The sequence below is a fragment of the Somniosus microcephalus genome, chromosome 12, assembly GCF_052327205.1.
Source record: "Somniosus microcephalus isolate GS21.2 chromosome 12, FLI_Smic_1.0, whole genome shotgun sequence".
NCBI lineage: Eukaryota > Metazoa > Chordata > Chondrichthyes > Squaliformes > Somniosidae > Somniosus > Somniosus microcephalus.
In genome coordinates this window covers 64,660,129-64,677,496 of record NC_140998.1, presented here as the reverse complement: position 1 = coordinate 64,677,496, position 17,368 = coordinate 64,660,129, and the positions used below count along the sequence as shown (strand labels likewise).

Here is a 17,368-nt window from a genome sequence, read left to right as displayed (position 1 = left end):
CTCCGGTGCTTACTCATTATCTGAAAGCATAAAGGCACAAGAGATGGGTTAAGGTGAGGGGAGGGAGAAATGCATGCATTCAGCATGATTAGCTGGAAAGTGCGAAAGGCTTGTGGGGTGAGAGGGAAGTGGGATGTGAGAAGAAGGAGTAAGGATGAATATACCGCTGTTGTCCCCAAGGAGGCCAACGTTGCTATTGGCCACAGCGCCCACAACCTGGCACTCAATAATCTCCAGCACTCTATTTTCCCGCGCAGACAGTGGTTGGGTGTAGGCTTGTTCCCCGCCTGTGTGCTCCTGCTCCCTCCTGTTGTGAGCCACCTTGGCCTGCAAGAGAAAGGAAAGTGTGTCAGTGAGTGTGGAGCGATGTGTTTGAGTGATGTGCCTGCCTTAGTTGAATAGCTGTTATTGTGTGCAAGGTGTGAGATGTGGGTGTGAGTGTTGGTAGGCAGAGATTGTTGGTGGGTGAGTGCTGGGGGTGTGGAGCTTTGGTCAGTGTGTGCAGACTGTGGTTCAGATGGTGGTATCTAGCATTTGTTGAAGCATTGACTCACCCTGACCACCCGAGTGAGGTCGTTAAATTTCTCCCTGCACTGTGTGTGGGTCCTGGGGACCACAGTGCTGCCCGAGACCTGATGGGATACCTCCCTCCATGTGGCACGGAAGATTTGTGGCAAGGGCCTCCTGCCACTTGCCGGGTAGAGCACCACCCTCCGTCACTCCACACCAACTCTGCCAATGCTTAGTTTGAAAATCTGCGGGCTCTCTCCCTGGGGTGTGGATCTGCCATGAGTACAGCTGGTTGAGTCGTCCGGCTCCTTGGACTTGGCCTGCTCCTGCTTGCTGGCACAGGTTCACAACCAGCAATGCTGAGAATGAGGCTCTGCAACATGAATGAACATCCCTTTTAAGAACTGGAAAGAGCCTGTGCCAATGATGACTTGTGATTAGACTGCACCTGATATTGGTTAGCGCTTTGAGTCTAACGCCACTGAGCTAGGTCATTAGCGCTTGATTCAGCGCTCCCATTGTTTTTTTGAGCGATGACAATGAATTTTGCGTGCTGCGAGATTCATTAGCGCCTGGCGCTAAATCCCAAACTTTTCCAAAGTGAGCGCCCATTCCTGGGCTATAATGAATTTCTCGCCTGAGTTTGAAGTCTTTGGAATTAATGTTTCATTCAGTTTTTTTGGATCCATTCCCACTAGTCAGACTTTGGTTACTTTGAAAATTTTACCTTTGTCTAGGTAACTTGTCAAAAACATTTATATCAGTGAAATATGGTTATGCTATCTTTAGGCATACTCACTTTACCGCGTTTAAAACAGAAAATAAATATGAGAAGGAAACAGGCGAAAAAGAAACTTGAACAGAGCAAAAATGGAAATAGGAATAGAAAATGAAAAAATAAAGTAAGGGAAGTAAGAAATATTAAAGACAGTATTGTGAAAAATATAATGGTATTTCTCTAGAGTTATCAAAAGTCATGAATTCAATTCAGTGCTATTTAATAATTGTTGCTTGTGTCAATAAACTATATCAAAGGATGAAGGTTGCAAACCTGGTTCATAGCTGGGCACCATTAACTACACTTTGCATGGAACTTGACGGCTGTTTCTCTGTTGCAGGTGTAAGTCTGGCTGGCAGGGAGAGCTGTGTGATAAGTGCATTCCTTTTCCTGGCTGTTTACATGGGACCTGCACCAAACCTTGGGAATGTATTTGTGACGAGGGCTGGAGAAGCAGCCTCTGTGACACAGGTCTGTACATTCATGCAGTGTCATACAAATGCAAAAGCAAAACTGTAAAATGAAGTCCATAAATTAAAACAGCTGGCAAATATCCAGAATTATACTCGAGCCTGATAAACAATTTGGGTTCTGAAAACTTATTAGTAAATTTAATTTTAGGGGAATTTTTAATTTTGAAGACTGAGACTTATCTAGAAACACTCATGATCTTTTAATAAAAATGATTTAATATTAGCTCTATTTTCTAGTATTTTTGTTCCATATTGTCATCATTTTATAGAAACTTAGGCCTAGAAATTCGGTGGCGCCCCGGCACCAGTCTCGCCAGGGCGCTGGAAGTACCGCCCTGGAAGGAGTCGCGAGCGCCCACCAGAAATTCAGTTTGAGCGCCCCAAACGGAAGCGCGGCGCTACTCGAGACGCCCTGCATCCGTCTTGGGGCGCTGCAACTGAAGTTCGCAGCGCAACGTGCTGCAGCATGGCGCGCTGCGGTACTGCAGGCCTTCCTCCCCTTCTTAAAAGGGAGGGGCCTGCTGCAGCGCGATCTGAGATCGCGAGTGCCGGCAAAAGAGCCCGGCACCGAGGAGAAGTGCCGGGCTCTTGGGACACAGCCGGCACAACGTGGGGTGGGGGGGGGTTCAGGCGGCCGGGGACGGCTGTGCGAAGAGGTGCTGGCAGGCGGCCAGCAAAAAAAAATGGCCGCCCCGCACCTCAGCGCCTCTACCTCCGCAGGTAGGCCCCCTCAACCGGTCGCAAATTGCGACCGGCGTTACAGCGGGGGGCGCTACCAAATTTCGCGATCGGGGCGGTAGCGGGGCGTTGTGCACACCGATGACGTCATCGGTGGTGGCGCAGCGCTAACGGCTAATGCCACCATTAGCGCCCTGCTAAATTTTGTGGGAGGCGTGGCCAGTGGCGCTAAACCCACTAAGTGCCCTCTTTGGGCACTAACTGGTGATGCAGCCCACCAAATTTCTAGGCTTTCGAAATTACAAGACAGAATTGTCTGTGTATCCTTAACTGGAGCTATCTGCTTTAACAGCATTTTCCTGTCCTTTACCTGAAACATTTGTATATTTTTCTTTTTCAAATCTATATTGAGTAATTATTTAGTTTTTACCCCAATAGCCACTTATGGTAAATCATTCTAATAACTCTGTGAAAAAATATTCTACCTTCTCCTTTTGTTATTCTAATGATAATGTTGAATTTATTCTACCTTCTCCTTTTGTTACTCTAATGATAATGTTGAATTTATTCTACCTTCTCCTTTTGTTATTCTAATGATAATGTTGAATTTATGCCTCATTTGCCAATTTGTCAACCAGTGGAAACAATCTTTAGACTATTTATCTGCTCAAGACTATTCTTACTTTGGAAACCTCTCTCTGTTTAACCTTCTCAGATTCAGTGAAAAGGGATTGATTACTTAAAGCCTGTTGCCCAGATATTCCCTGCAGGGAATAAAATTATTTTTGAGTTATTTAATCTTCAGGCTGATAATTGTCAATAAACGATATCATTCAGTTTTGGGCATCGCACCTCAGGAAAGATATATTGTCCTCGGAGGGGCGTGGTTGCAGATTCACCAGAATGATACCGGGGCTTAGAGCATTAAATTATGAGGACAGGTTACATAAACTTGCTTTGTATTCCCTCAAGTATAGAAGATTGAGGGGTGATCTGATCGAGGGGTTTAAAATGTTAAGAGGATTTGATAGGGTAGATGCGGAGAAACTATTTCCTCTGGTGGGGGAATCAAAAACAAGTGGACATAATCTTAAAATTAGAGCTCGGCCATTCAGGAGTGAAACCAGGAAGCACTTTTCCACACAAAGGGTAGTAGAAATGTGGAACTCTCTCCCCCAAAAGGCTGTGGATGCTAGGTGAATTGGAGTTTTCGAGATCGAGATGGATAGATTTTTGTTAGGTAAGGGTTTCAAGGATATGGAGCAAAGGCGGGTAAATGGAGTTGAGGTGCAGGTCAGTCATGATCTAATTGAGTGGCAGAGCAGGCGCGAGCGGCTGAATGCCTTACTCCTGTTCCTATGTTCCTAATTGATGGAGAAAAATGTAACTGTTTATATTGGCATGGTTACAGGAGTCCTGGAGATATCAGCATTTTTAACGTGTGATTAACAGCTGTGAATCAACATAATGGAGGTATTCAAATAGTGGCACAAAACATAGGCACAACCCCAAACAATCATATGACTGCAGATGCTGGGAAGCTGAAATTAAAACAGATAATTCTGGAAACACTCAGCACATCAGGCAGTAATTGCGGACAGAAAAACATAGGTTTAATGTTTCTTGGGAAAGGTCATTGACCTGAAATGTTAACCCTAACTTTCTCTGTCCACAGATGCTGCCTGACCTGCTGAGTGTTTCCAGCATTTTCTGCTTCAATATTGTTACTTAAATACAACAACAACAACTTGTATTTATATAGTGCCTTTAACGTAGTAAAACGTCCTAAAGTGCTTCACAGGAGTATTAAAAAAACAAAAAATTTGACACCAAGCCACATAAGGAGAATTTAGGGCAGGTGACCAAAAGCTTGGTCAGAGAGGTAGGTGTTAAAGAGCGTCTTAAAGGAGGAAAGAGAGGTAGCGATGAAGAGAGGTTTTGGCAGGGAATTCCAAAGCTTAGGGCCTAGGCAACAGAAGGCATGGCCACCAATGGTTGAGCAATTATAATCAGGGATGCTCAAGAGGACAGAATTAGAGCACAGATATCTCGGGGGACTGTAGGGCTGAAGGAGATTACCGAGATAGGGAGGGGGGAGGCCATGGAGGGATTTGAAAACAAGGATGAGAATTTTGCAATCGAGGCGTTGCTTAACCGGGAGCCAATATAGGTCAGCGAGCACAGGGGTGATGGGTGAATGGGACTAGGTGCGAGTTAGGACACGGGCAGCCGAGTTTTGGATGACCTCAAGTTTACGTAGGGTGGAATGTGGGAGGCCAGCCAGGAGTGCATTGGAATAGTCAAGTCTAGAGGTAACAAAGGCATGGATGAGGGTTTCAGCAGCGGATGAGCTGAGGCAAGGGTGGAGACGGGCGATGTTACGGAGGTAGAAATAGGCAGTCTTAGTTATGCTGCGGATATGTGATCAGAAGCTCATTTTAGGGTCAAATATGACACCAAGGTTGCGAACAGTGTGGGTCAGCTTCAGACAGATGTTAGGGAGAGGGATGGCATCAGTGGCTAGGGAACGGAGTTTGTGGCGGGGACTGAAAACAAAGGCTTCGGTCTTTCCAATATTTAATTGGAGAAAATTTCTGCTCATCCAGAACTGTATGTCGGGCAAGCAGTCTGACAATTTAAACACCATGGAGGGGTCGAGAGAAGTGGTAGTGAGGTAGAGCTGGGTGTCGTCAGTGTACATGTGGAAACTGACGCTGTGTTTTCGGATGATGTCACCAAGGGGCAACATGTAGATGAGAAATAGGAGGGGGCCAAGGATAGATCCTTGGGGGACACCAGAGGTAACGATGCGGGAGCAGGAAGAGAAGCTGTTGCAGGTGATTCTCTGGCTATGATTAGGTAGATAAGAATGGAACCAGGCGAGTGCAGTCCCACCCAACTGGACGACGGTTGAGAGGCGTTGGAGAAGGATGGAGTGGTCAACCGTGTCAAAGGCTGCAGACAAGATAAGAAGATTGAGGAGGGATAGTTTACCTTTGTCACAGTCACAAAGGATGTCATTTGTGACTTTGATGAGAGCTGTTTCGGTACTGTGGCAAGGGCGGAAACCTGATTGGAGGGATTCAAACATGGAATTGCGGGAAAGATGGGCACGGATTTGGGAGGCAACAACACGTTCAAGAACTTTGGAGAGTAAAGGGAGGTTGGAGATGGGCGGTAATTTGCAAGGATGGAGGGGTCAAGGGTTGTTTTTTTGAGTAGAGGGGTGATGATGGCAGATTTGAGGGAGAGGGGGACAGTACCTGAGGGGAGAGAGCCATTAACAATGTCAGCTAACATGGGAGCCAGAAAAGGAAGTTGGGTGGTCAGCAGTTTTTGGGAATAGGGTCGAGGGAACAGGAAGTGGACAAGATGAGCGCATAGAAACATAGAAACATAGAAGATAGGAGCAGGAGTAGGCCATTCGGCTCTTCGAGCCTGCTCCGCCATTCAATGAGATCATGGCTGATCATCCAAATTCAGTACCCTGTCCCTGCCTTCTCCCCATATCCCTTTAGCCTCAAGAAATATATCCAACTCTTTCTTGAATATATTTAATGAACTGGCCTCCACCGCACTCTGTGGTAGAGAATTCCACAGGTTCACCACTCTCTGGGTGAAGAAATTCCTCCTCACTTCAGTCCTAAATGGCTTACCCCTTATCCTTAGACTATGACCCCTGGTTCTGGACTCCCCGGCCATCAGAAACATCCTTCCTGCATCTAGTCTGTCCAGACCTGACAGAATTTTATAGGTTTCGATGAGATCCCCTCTCAATCTTCTAAACTCCAGTGAGTATAAGCCCAATCGACACAATCTCTCCTCATACGTCATTCCTGCCATCCCAGGTATCAGCCTGGTGAATCTTCGCTGCACTCCCTCCATGGCAAGAACGTCCTTCCTCAGGTAAGGTGACCAAAACTGCACACAATACTCAAGGTGCGGTCTCACCAAGGCCCTGTACAACTGTAGCAAGACATCCTTGTTCCTGTACTCTAACCCTCTTGCTACGAAGGCCAACATACCATTTGCCTTCTTAACCGCCTGCTGCACCTGCATGCTTACCTTCAGCGACTGGTGCACAATAACACCCAGGTCTCCTTGCACTTCCCCTTCTCCCAATCTATTGCCATTCAAATAATAATCTGCCTTCCTGTTTTTGCCACCAAAGTGGATAACCTCACATTTATCCACATAGCGCATTTGCCATGTTTCTGCCCAATCACCCAACCTGTCCAAATCGTACTGGAGTTTCACGACATCCTCCTCACAGCTTACCCTCCCACCCAGCTTTGTGTCGTCTGCAAATTTGGAGATATTACATCCAATTCCCTTGTCCAGATCATTAATATATATTGTGAACAGCTGGGGTCCTAGGACCGATCCTTGCGGTACCCCACTAGTCACTGCCGGCCACTCGGAAAACGACCCGTTTATTCCAACTCTTTGCTTTCTGTCCGCCAACCAGTTCTCTATCCAAGTCAATACCTTGCCCCCAATCCCATGTGCCTTAATTTTGCACGCTAATCTCTTATGTGGGACCTTATCGAAAGCCTTCTGAAAGTCCAAATACATCACATCCACTGGTTCTCCCTTATCTATTTTACCAGTTACATCCTCAAAAGATTCCAGTAGATTCGTCAAGCATGATTTACCTTTTGTAAATCCATGTTGACTTTGTCCGATCCTGTCACTGCTTTCCAAGTGCTCTGCTATTACATCTTTTATAATAGACTCTAGCATTTTCCCTCTACTGATGTCAGGCTTACCGGTCTATAATTCCCCGCTTTTTCTCTACCACCTTTTTTGAATAGTGGGGTAACATTAGCTACCCTCCAATCCATGGGTACTGTTCCAGAGTCTATCGAGTTCTGGAAGATGACCAGCAATGCATCTACTATCTCTAGGGCCACTTCCTTAAGTACCCTGGGATGTAGACCATCAGGCCCTGGGGATTTATCGGCCTTCAGTCCCATCAATTTTCCTAACACCATTTCCCTACAAATACTGATTTCTTTCCGTTCCTCCCTTTCATCAGACCCTATGTTCCCCGGCATCTCTGGGAGGTTATTTGTATCCTCCTTTGTGAAGACAGAACCAAAGTATGTATTTAGTTGGTCTGCCATTTCCATGTTTCTCATTATAAATTCCCCTGATTCTGACTGTAAGGGACCTACGCTTGACTTCACCAATCTTTTTCTCTTCACATATCTATAAAAGCTTTTACAGTCAGTTTTTATGTTCCCTGATAGCTTACTCTCATATTCTATGAGGAGAGATTGGAGAAAAACTGGAGAAAGGTGTGAATTCAGGGCTAGGGTAGGGGGTAACCTTAGAGGAAGTTTGGTCCAATGGACTAGGGGAAGGAAGGGAAGTGGCAGAGGCAGCTGAACGGATGGTCTCAATCTTAGAGACAAAGAAGTCCATGAGCTCCTCACACTTGTCGGAGGTGAGGGTGGAGGAGACAGGAGAGAGGGGTTTAAGAAGATGGTTAGCAGTAGAGAATAGGAGCCGAGGTTTAACTTTGCATTCCAGAATGATTCTGGAATAGTGAGCAATTTTGGCAGATGTGAGCTGGACCTGATAATGCTTTATGTGGTCTAGCCAGATCTGGTGGTGAATGGCTAAACCAGTTGTCCGCCATATCCGCTCAAGTCTGCGTCACTTGGACTTAAGGGAGCGAAGATGAGGGCCATACCAGGGGGAACGGCCAGGGTGCAAGTAGTAATTGTTTTAATAGGGACTAGGGCAGCAAAGGTGGTGGTGAAGGTGTGGTTGAGCAGATCGGTAGCTGCAGAAATGTCATGGTGAATGGAGGGCCAAAGGCTGGACAGTTGGGATTTCATAAGTGCATTTGTAAGAGAGTTGGGAGAGAGTTTTTTCCGGGGATGGAAACACAGAAGGAAGTAGGGTTGGTGGGGGTGGTGGGGGTGGGCATGGAAGGGGGATGTGGGTGGTGAGCGATACGAGGAAGTGGTCAGAGGTGGCCTTATCAGCGATAGACACGATGGGTGTAGCGAGCCCACGAGAGATGGCAAGGTCGAGAGCGCGGCCGTGAATATGGGTTGGGGAGTTTACATGGGTGGAGAGATTAAGGGAGGATAGGAGGCTAGTGAACTCAAAGGAGAGAGCTTGATTACTTGAGGTGGAAGTTGAAATCACCGAGGATGAGACGTCATTGTATAATATTTGTGGCTGTATAATATTTTCCATTTAATCATTATCCTACTCTGTAGCACATAAGAGCATAAGAAATAGGAGCAGGAGTAGGCCATTTGGCCCTTCGAGCCTGCTCAGCCATTCAGTAAGATCATGGCTGATCTTCGACCTCAACTCCACTTTCCTGCACTATCCCCATATCCCTTGGTTCCCTTAAGAGTCTTGAATATACCCAACGACTGAGCGTCACAACCCTCTGGGGTAGAGAATTCCAAAGATTCACAACCCTTTGAGTGAAGAGGTTTTTCCTCATCTCAGTCCTAAATGGCCGACCCCGTATTCTGAGACTGTGACCCCTGGTTCTAGACTCCTCAGCCAGAGGAAACATCCTCCCTGTATCTACCCTGTCAAGTCCTTTAAGTATTTTGTATGTTTCAATGAGATCACCTCTCATTCTTCTAAACTCTAGAGAATATAGGCCTAGTCTACTCAATCTCTCCTCATAGGACAATCCCCTCATCACAGGAATCAGTCTGGTAAACCTATGTTGCACTCCCTCTAAGGCAAGTATATCCTTCCTTGGGTAAGGAGACCAAGGGGTCAATTTTCTGGCCGCTGTCGGGCGGCTTTTCATGCGGCCGGGGGCCGAAAATCGGCGAAAAAGCGGGTCGGGACCCCCCCCTGCCTGATTACCCGCCCCGTCCGACTTTTGGACCGCTGTTTCCCCGCGACCCGCTTCAGTCCCGGCCGCCGCTGGCGGGACTGGTCGTCGGCACACTAATGACCAATAATTACCTTGTTGAAGAAGATTTTCCGGGGCCGTTGTGACTTTGGGGCTTTCCCCACATCAAACATGCCTGCGGGGAACCCCGCTGATGAGACCTGGCGTGAAGCTTGCCGGCTTGCTTGCTGTCAGCTGCAGGTCAGGGAAAGCTGCGATTTAAAGGGACAGCACTTGTATGTTGAAGGACCTTGTTGTTGCAGGTTTGGGGCTACTTCTTCAAGGCTTAGGCACAGCTGTGGAAGGTTGAGCCTCACATACTTCTCCAATGCGATCTCCTGGGAAGCCCCTCTCGTCACCCTCACTCAGCGCTTCCTCAGCGGAGGCATCTGCGAGAAGCATGGGACACCTTTTTTTCCTTCCCTTCTTGCCATTAGAGGATCTTCAGCAGCAGAGGCAGCAGCAGCAGAACCAGGAACAGCAGGATGAGCACCAGGAGCACCAGGCTGCTGCTCACTCACTGAAGCTGCACAGGCCAGAAGGGGCCAGCGCTTGGAAGTGGCTTGAGAGCATCTTGCTGCACTTTAGGGGGCCATGGGTACCCGTTTCTGCACTGGCAGTCCTACTCAGAAGGACTTCCATGAAGATCTGGTTTCTCTGTTCAACAGATGGCCAACGCTCCTCAAGAGATGTCATTCTCTTATGAGCACTCACCATGTTTTCTGTACCCTGGCGAGTTATCTCCTCCATGGAGGTTGCCAACCTTTCCATGGTGATGCGTTCATGCGCCAATGACTCCACAAAGGCTTTGCTCATGGTCGCTATGGACTCCTCCATTCGCTCCACACTTGCAGCGACCCTGGAGACAAAACCTGCCAGAGACTCCTGCATCTGTGCATGGAGATCCATCACCTCTTCTCTTGCGGATGGACCCAAAGGCAGAGGGTCGCCATGCAGTGCAGCTGAGCTGAGCTGGCAGAGTCCTGCGCCCTCCGACGAGGACTCTCCACTGCTGTCCCTGCCTCCAGAATCTGCTGAGGCTCACTTGTGAGCTGTGAAACACCAGGTGACAACACTACTCTATGTCCCGAAGGTCCCCCTGAGGTGTGAGTGTCTGCGCTGGTGCTGGGTGCGCTTACTTCTGCTGACGCTCTGCCCTCAGAGGTTGGAGCTTCCTCTGAGGAGTCTGGCTGGACAGCCTCTTCCTCCTCCACAGTGAGGACGGGGGGCGCTGGATGGTACTGTGGGGAAGTAAAGGAAGGAGTTAAAGATGTAATGCCAAGGTTCTTCTGGTGACTCCGAGCGAGTTGGCATCTGCTGACACCTGCATCCATGCAGTATTGGTCTCAGTGGGAGGCCTCTTCCTCCCTGACCTAGCGAAGAGGACCTCCCTGTGGGCCCTAACCCCATCCAATAATGCCTGCAGTGAAGCCTCGTCGAATTTGAAGGCAGCTCGGGGTCTGGCACTGGCCACAGCTGCTGCAGGCTCCTCTGCCATCCTGTATGGTTCGTTTGGAAGCCTTCAGAGGATGCAGTGCTTGCTATGGACTTTGAAAGCACCATGAATGATGACATCATACTGTGGGGATTTCTGACTCGAATTGGACAATTAGGAAGGCTTCCCACATGCTGGGAATTAATTGGCCAATTGAGGGAAAATTGCGTGGAGCTGGCTGACACTTTTTTATGTGTGTCAGAAACCCCACATTCGGGGAAACCCGACCATTTCCCACACAAGCTGAAAATCGGGGCCCAAAACTCTACACAGTACTCTAGGTGTGGTCTCAACAAGGCCCTATATAATTACAGTAAGACATCTTTATTCTTATACTCTAATCCCTTTATTCCTAATTTAATTGGTGATTTTCAGCCTAGGGAGATCTTTCACCTTGGTCTCCGCTCATTCAGAGTGCCACTCTATTGATCCCAGTTGACATGCAGACTGAATTCAGAGCAGACTGGTACACAGCAGTATTCAGCCAGTAATGATTTGTCCTAGCTGTAGCGTATCCTGAGTGACAGCATTCCCTGTGCCACCACTCTTTTGTGCACCATTACCAATGGTAGCTGGCATTAGGGAGGGGTTCGCTGGTGTGAGAGGCGAACGGAAATATTGGGGGCAATTTTGACGTTGGCAAAAGTGTAAAACGGCCAATATCGAATCAGACGCCCATTATACATCTCTCCCGATTTTCATTTCCATTGAAGTCAATGGAAAAAGACTTGCTGCTTCCAGGAATACTTGAGGAAGAACAGGACATGCAACAAGACAGCTAGAAGCCAGAGAAAGGAGGGCACATCTGATAGCTCAATACTTTCAATAAATAAATGTCACTTCACACCTGTTTGTTCTCCTTCCCACGCCCTCACAAAGTCCATCACTGTCAAAAACTTCTGTCAAATTCCTTCATAAGGCAGAAGTCTACATATCTGCTACAATCATCTAAACCCCAAAGAAATTAACTCAGAACTCTGCAGTCGATGTTGAGTGCCCTCACCTCACCTCACACTCCCCGACCAGTTCATACCTAAAATGGCAGTCATGGTCCTATTTATATCATGGGACCTTGATTTCCATAATAAAGGGGCCTATTGCCTGAACTAGGTGGATGCTTTGGACAACCAGATATAGGACCCTTTTAAAATGGCGTCAGCCACCAACCCCATTTTGAGATTGTTACCGCCCCATTAACGCCAGATGAAAGGAGTCAAAATCAACTCCTGTGAGTGGTAGAGGATTTACAATGGCAACACAGTCTTGACTTACCTTGACCACCCTTGTGAGGTCATTGAACCTTTTTCTGCACTGTGTGACAGTTCTTGGGTTGGTACAGGTTGCACTGATTGCCTCTGCCACCTCCCTCCAGGAAACCTGCACCACCCGCTTATTTTTCTTTATTGGTTCATGGGATGTGGGCGTCGCTGGCAAGGCCAGCATTTATTGCCCATCCCTAATTGCCCTTGAGAAGGTGGTGGTGAGCCACCTTCATGAACTGCTGCAGTCCATGTGGTGAAGGTACTCCCACAGTGCTGTTAGAGAGGGAGTTCCAGGATTTTGACCCAGCGATGATGAAGGATCGGCTGTATACTTCCAAGTCAGGATGGTGAGTGACTTGGAGGGGAACTTGGAGGTGGTGGTGTTCCCATGTGCCTGCTGCCCTTGTCCTTCTTGGTGGTAGAGGTCGCGGGTTTGGGAGGTGCTGCTGAAGAAGCCTTGGCAAGTTGCTGCAGTGCATCTTGTAGATGGTATACACTGCAGCCACGATGGAGGGCATGAATGTTTAAGGTGGTGGATGGGTGCCAATCAAGTGGGCTGCTTTGTCCTGGATGGTGTCGAGCTTCTGGAGTGTTGTTGGAGCTGCACTCATCCAGGCAAGTGGAGAGTATTCCATCACACTCCTTGCTTGTGCCTTGTAGATGGTGGAAAGGCTTTGGAGAGTCAGGAGGTGAGACACTCGCCGCAGGATACCCAGCCTCTGACCTGCTCTAGTTGCCACAGTATTTATGTGGCTGGTCCAGTTAACTGTCTGGTCAATGGTGACCCCCAGGATGTTGATGGTGGGGGATTCGGTGATGGTAATGCCGTTGAATGTCAAGGGGTGGTGGTTAGACTCTTGCTTGTTGGAGATGGTCATTAACTGGCACTTGTGTGGCGCGAATGTTATTATGGAGTTTACTGCCCTCATTCTCAACAGTGTGCCTCTTCTGGCCCTCACTTATGCTTCCAACATCTCCAGTGACACATCTGAGAAACAAGGAGCTCTTCTAGCTCCTGATCCTGCCTCCCACCCACTCACCCTCACTCTAAGGCTGCTTCTGCTGCTCAGAAAGTGATGCTGCCCTTTAGCTTGCTGCAGCCTGTGTTTCCCTCCTGATAGACTTAACACCACTGGGAAGGAGTGGTATTAATGTTCTGAACCCACACTGCATGGCAAATAATATCTCTGGGAGAAAGTTGTAGGAGTTTAGCAATGGATTCACATTGGTGGGTGGTATTCCCACTCTGCTGCTAACCCACCACTGGGATAAGAAATTCAGCCCCACTAGCTTCAACAAATCTCTAGATTTATGAACGCTTTCACGGTCAATTATTACAAGTAGACTGATTTTTTTTTTACTTCAAGTTAGACAGTAATAACATACTGATTAAAAATGTAACGTATTCTTTCTAAAAAGATGAAATTCCCTTCAATACTCGGATGATCTATGATTCTAAGGGCATTCTGAGGGGAGTATAGGTCAGCCACAGTTTTAGAACCCTGCTGTACTCAATTGTATCTCATGCTTATTGAACGATTGATACATGTTTGTTCATGTGCCTCTAATGAAATGCATTAGCAAATTTTGAGTTTTCTTTCATGTAAAATAATTTGAATTAAAAACCATTAAAAACTGAACATTTACTTTGTTAATGTATTAGTATTCATGGTGCAGAATGGTTTCTCTGTTTTAATTAACTACATTTTTAATTACAGCCTCCCACAGCTGCTCACCTGAGCACCCTTGTGCTAATAATTCTACATGTCTAGAGAGTGAAGACAGTGGTTACGTGTGTATCTGTGGACTGGAGTTTATAGGAAGCCATTGTCAACTCAGGAAAGGACCCTGCTACACCAATGGGTAAAGGAGACATGCAGTTAAAATCTAAACTACAGTGTTTTCAGGCAGCATTCATACTATAGAAATCACAAGTGAATTATATTTAGCTCACCTGACTTTATCCATTCAGAATGAGCCTCACCAGTGTCCAATTGATTCTTAAATAATTGCAGCATTTTTGTTTCCATCACAATCCATTCCATATGTTGATCATTCTGTGTATGCAAAGAAGAACTTCCTGATAGCAGTCCTAAATTTGTCTTTCACTAATTTAAAAGTGTGGCCACTTCAACTTGCTCATTTTGATTTCCAAACTGTTCACGTGCCGAAGAGAGACCCGAGTCCCAAAATATTTAGATATTTCTGCATGCATATCGTATACCACCTGTGTCAGTGGCAGATAAAGTGCATTGTGCTGTGCCAGAATTGATTTAAATGCTTTAATACGCTGCCGAAAATGTCATATTGAGGAATAAATTCAAAGCTGCAAAAAGTCTATTTTTAACTGGGTTTCACTGAACAGTGACAGTGGTTTTAAAAATACTTTCCCAGGTATGTACACAGAACAGTATTCAATAATATGATCAGCACGCACTGAAACCTGGAAATTGGAACACAGAAGGAAGCCTTTCAGCCCATTGCACTTGTGCTGGGGCTAGCTCTTCAACTGCAGCTCTGTAGTCTAGTTCCATTTTACTGTCCTTTCTCCATATCCTTTCAAATTCTTACCCAATTCCCCCTTAAATGATGTTACAGCTTGTGCCTCAAAAGTCACTTGAAGTAAAGCATTTTGGCCGTGTAGCACAACAGGTCTTGCAACCAGAATCCATCTCTTCTTTAAGAGGTGCTTAAGTAGCATTTGCGGCCTCCTGATATCAGACCCCCCACCAAGAGGTGTGCAGCCAATAAACAGTACATGTAGCGCTGGCTGCACGCATGAATAATTGTAATAAGCAGGCAGCACGGATTTTACGTGCTACCTGCATTGCTGTCAACTGGCGAGGGTAATCCGCGCACTGCCCCCCCTTCCCCCGCGCATGTTTCCACGTGCTCCCGAATTTCTAGGCCCATATTTATCAATGACTGAGCTATGCAGGTCTGCACGCAATTGCAAATGGCGTGCAATCACATTGCTGCCATTAAAATGTCTGCTTATGCAACTGGGTTTATGGGCTTTGTTTTACAAGTTGCAATTTATGTGTATAATATTTTTGGTATAATTACTTTGTGCATGTTTGTTATTTACCATGTATGATCTGCAATGAGGAGTGCACAGTGAGCATTTTTTGTGGTGACAGTGTTGTACTGTGTATGTTAGCAGTGAGTTTTGCAGACGATTGAAAATTCATTTTGTGTTTGTATTTTTGCAGTTTCTCTCTGCAGTTAAGTGCAGTGTGACGGGTGGCATGAGCTATAGTCCTCTCACCTTCATGCCATTTTGTGTTTTCATGGTAAAATGTAGTTCTGGTTAGGAAGTTATCACGCTAAAATATCTTTTGATTTGTTGCATAAACAAATGACAAAGTACAAGTTACATAAACACACTTATTTGAAAAGCGTATTTTTCCTTTTAAATTTTGTTTAGTGCCTCCATTGCCATCAGTATTTATAATAAAATATTTTTTAAAATCCTTGTTACAAATTAGTAAGGTTACAGGCAATCTAAACATGCTTCAATGTTTTTAGAGACTACATTCTAGAACATTACCATATAATGTACAGATCTCCTATGATGTTGCTAATTAAGGGAAGAGAGTAGAGTGACAGTCAGAAATTGTGCTTTAGGCACCACATGTAAAGGAAAAACTAAAAGATGTAAAGTGATTAAACCAGGAGAGAGAAATAAGAAACATGTGAGTAAAACATTAGAGCCGAAGGACAGGCTAAGGTGTGTGGCCCAAATAAGCGTGCTTTATACAAACGCACGGAGTATAAGGAATACATTGAATGAACTGCAGCCATAAATTCCAATTGGAGGGTATGACATGGTAGCGATTACTGAGACATGGCTGCCAGGACTGGGAACTAAATATACCAGGTTATAAGGTCTATAGGAAAGATAGGGAAAATGGCAGAGGGGGTGGAGTAGCCTTAGTGATTCAGGATGAAATCACTTCAATGATAAGAGGGGATATAACGAGAGGTAAGCAGGCAGTGGAGACTTCATGAGTAGAATTAAGAAATAGGAAAGGATTTAAGACTGTAGTGAGAGTTCTTTATAGGCCCCCTGGTAGCAGCTGTGAAGTGCTAGATTGGATAAATGCAGAGATTAGACAAGCGCGTGGCAAAGGCAGAGTGGTTTTAATGGGGGATTTTAAATTTCATATAGATTAGGATAAGCAGACTAGCACCTGTCAGAAAGGTAATGAATTTCTTGAGTGTGTCCGGGATACTTACAACAATATGTCCTAGAGGCAACAAGGGGGAAAGCCATATTAGATTTAGTAATGAGTAATGAGCCAGATTTAGTTAACAGCCTAACTGTGCGTGAACATTTATCCAATAGCGATCATAACATGATGGAGTTTAACGTAACATTTGAAAGGGAGAAACGTGAAACAGCTATTAAGATTCTAGATTTGGGTAAGGCAGACTTCAATGGGATGAGACAGAGACTGTCCACAGTAAACTGGACAAATCTGTTAATGGGTAAAATGACAGAAGGAGATGTTCAAAAAAGAATTCAAGGTGATAATAGAACTAGTTTATACCCATGAGGGGCAAGAGCTTTACTTGCCAAAAAAAAGCCATGGATGACTAAAGAGGTGAGGGATAGCATAAAACTAAAAGAAAAAGCCTACAAAAATGCAAAAAATAGCACAGATCCTGGCAAATGGGAAAGATACAAAGAACTGCAAAATTCACAAAACAGATAGTAAGAGCTAAAAAAAGGGGGTATGAAAAGAAACTTGCAAGGGATATCAAAATAAACACAAAGAATTTTTACAATTATATTAGGAAAAAGAGGGTAGACAGGAGCAGTGAAAGCGGTAATATTGTCAATGATAAGGAAATGGCGGACATGTTGAATAATTACTTTGCGTTGGTATTTACAGTAGAGGAAGAGGATAGCATGCCAGAAATCCCAAGGAAACTAATATTGAATCAGGGACAGGGACTCAATAAAATTAACATAAGTAAAAGAACAGTAATGAAGAAAATAATGGCAATAAAGAGTGACTAATTTCAGGACCAGATGACTTCCGTCCTAGGGTTTTAAAGGATGTAGGTGAGCACATTGCAGATGCCCTAACTATAATCTTCCAAAATTCTCTTGATTCAGGAATCGCTCCTTTAGATTGGAAAATTGTGCATGTCACTTCACTATTTAAGAATGGCAAGAGAGGGAAACCAGGGAATTATAGACCAGTTAGCCTAACATCTGTTTTCGGGAAATTGCTAGAGTTTATAATTAAGGATAGAGTGACTGAACACCTCCAATTTTCAGTT

At 45.6% G+C, this 17,368-nt stretch overlaps 1 protein-coding gene across 1 annotated transcript in view; it reads left to right on the top strand.

Annotated features, from left to right (window-relative positions):
• The window catches only part of LOC147109239 (protein delta homolog 1-like), a 36,887-nt gene that overhangs the window by 14,673 nt on the left and 4,846 nt on the right, over positions 1-17,368 (top strand). Inside the window, exons 4-5 of the mRNA XM_086002974.1 lie at positions 1,629-1,759; positions 13,795-13,939. Coding sequence (XP_085859100.1) covers positions 1,629-1,759; positions 13,795-13,939 — 276 coding nt within the window. The remainder of the gene's footprint in view (positions 1-1,628; positions 1,760-13,794; positions 13,940-17,368) is intronic.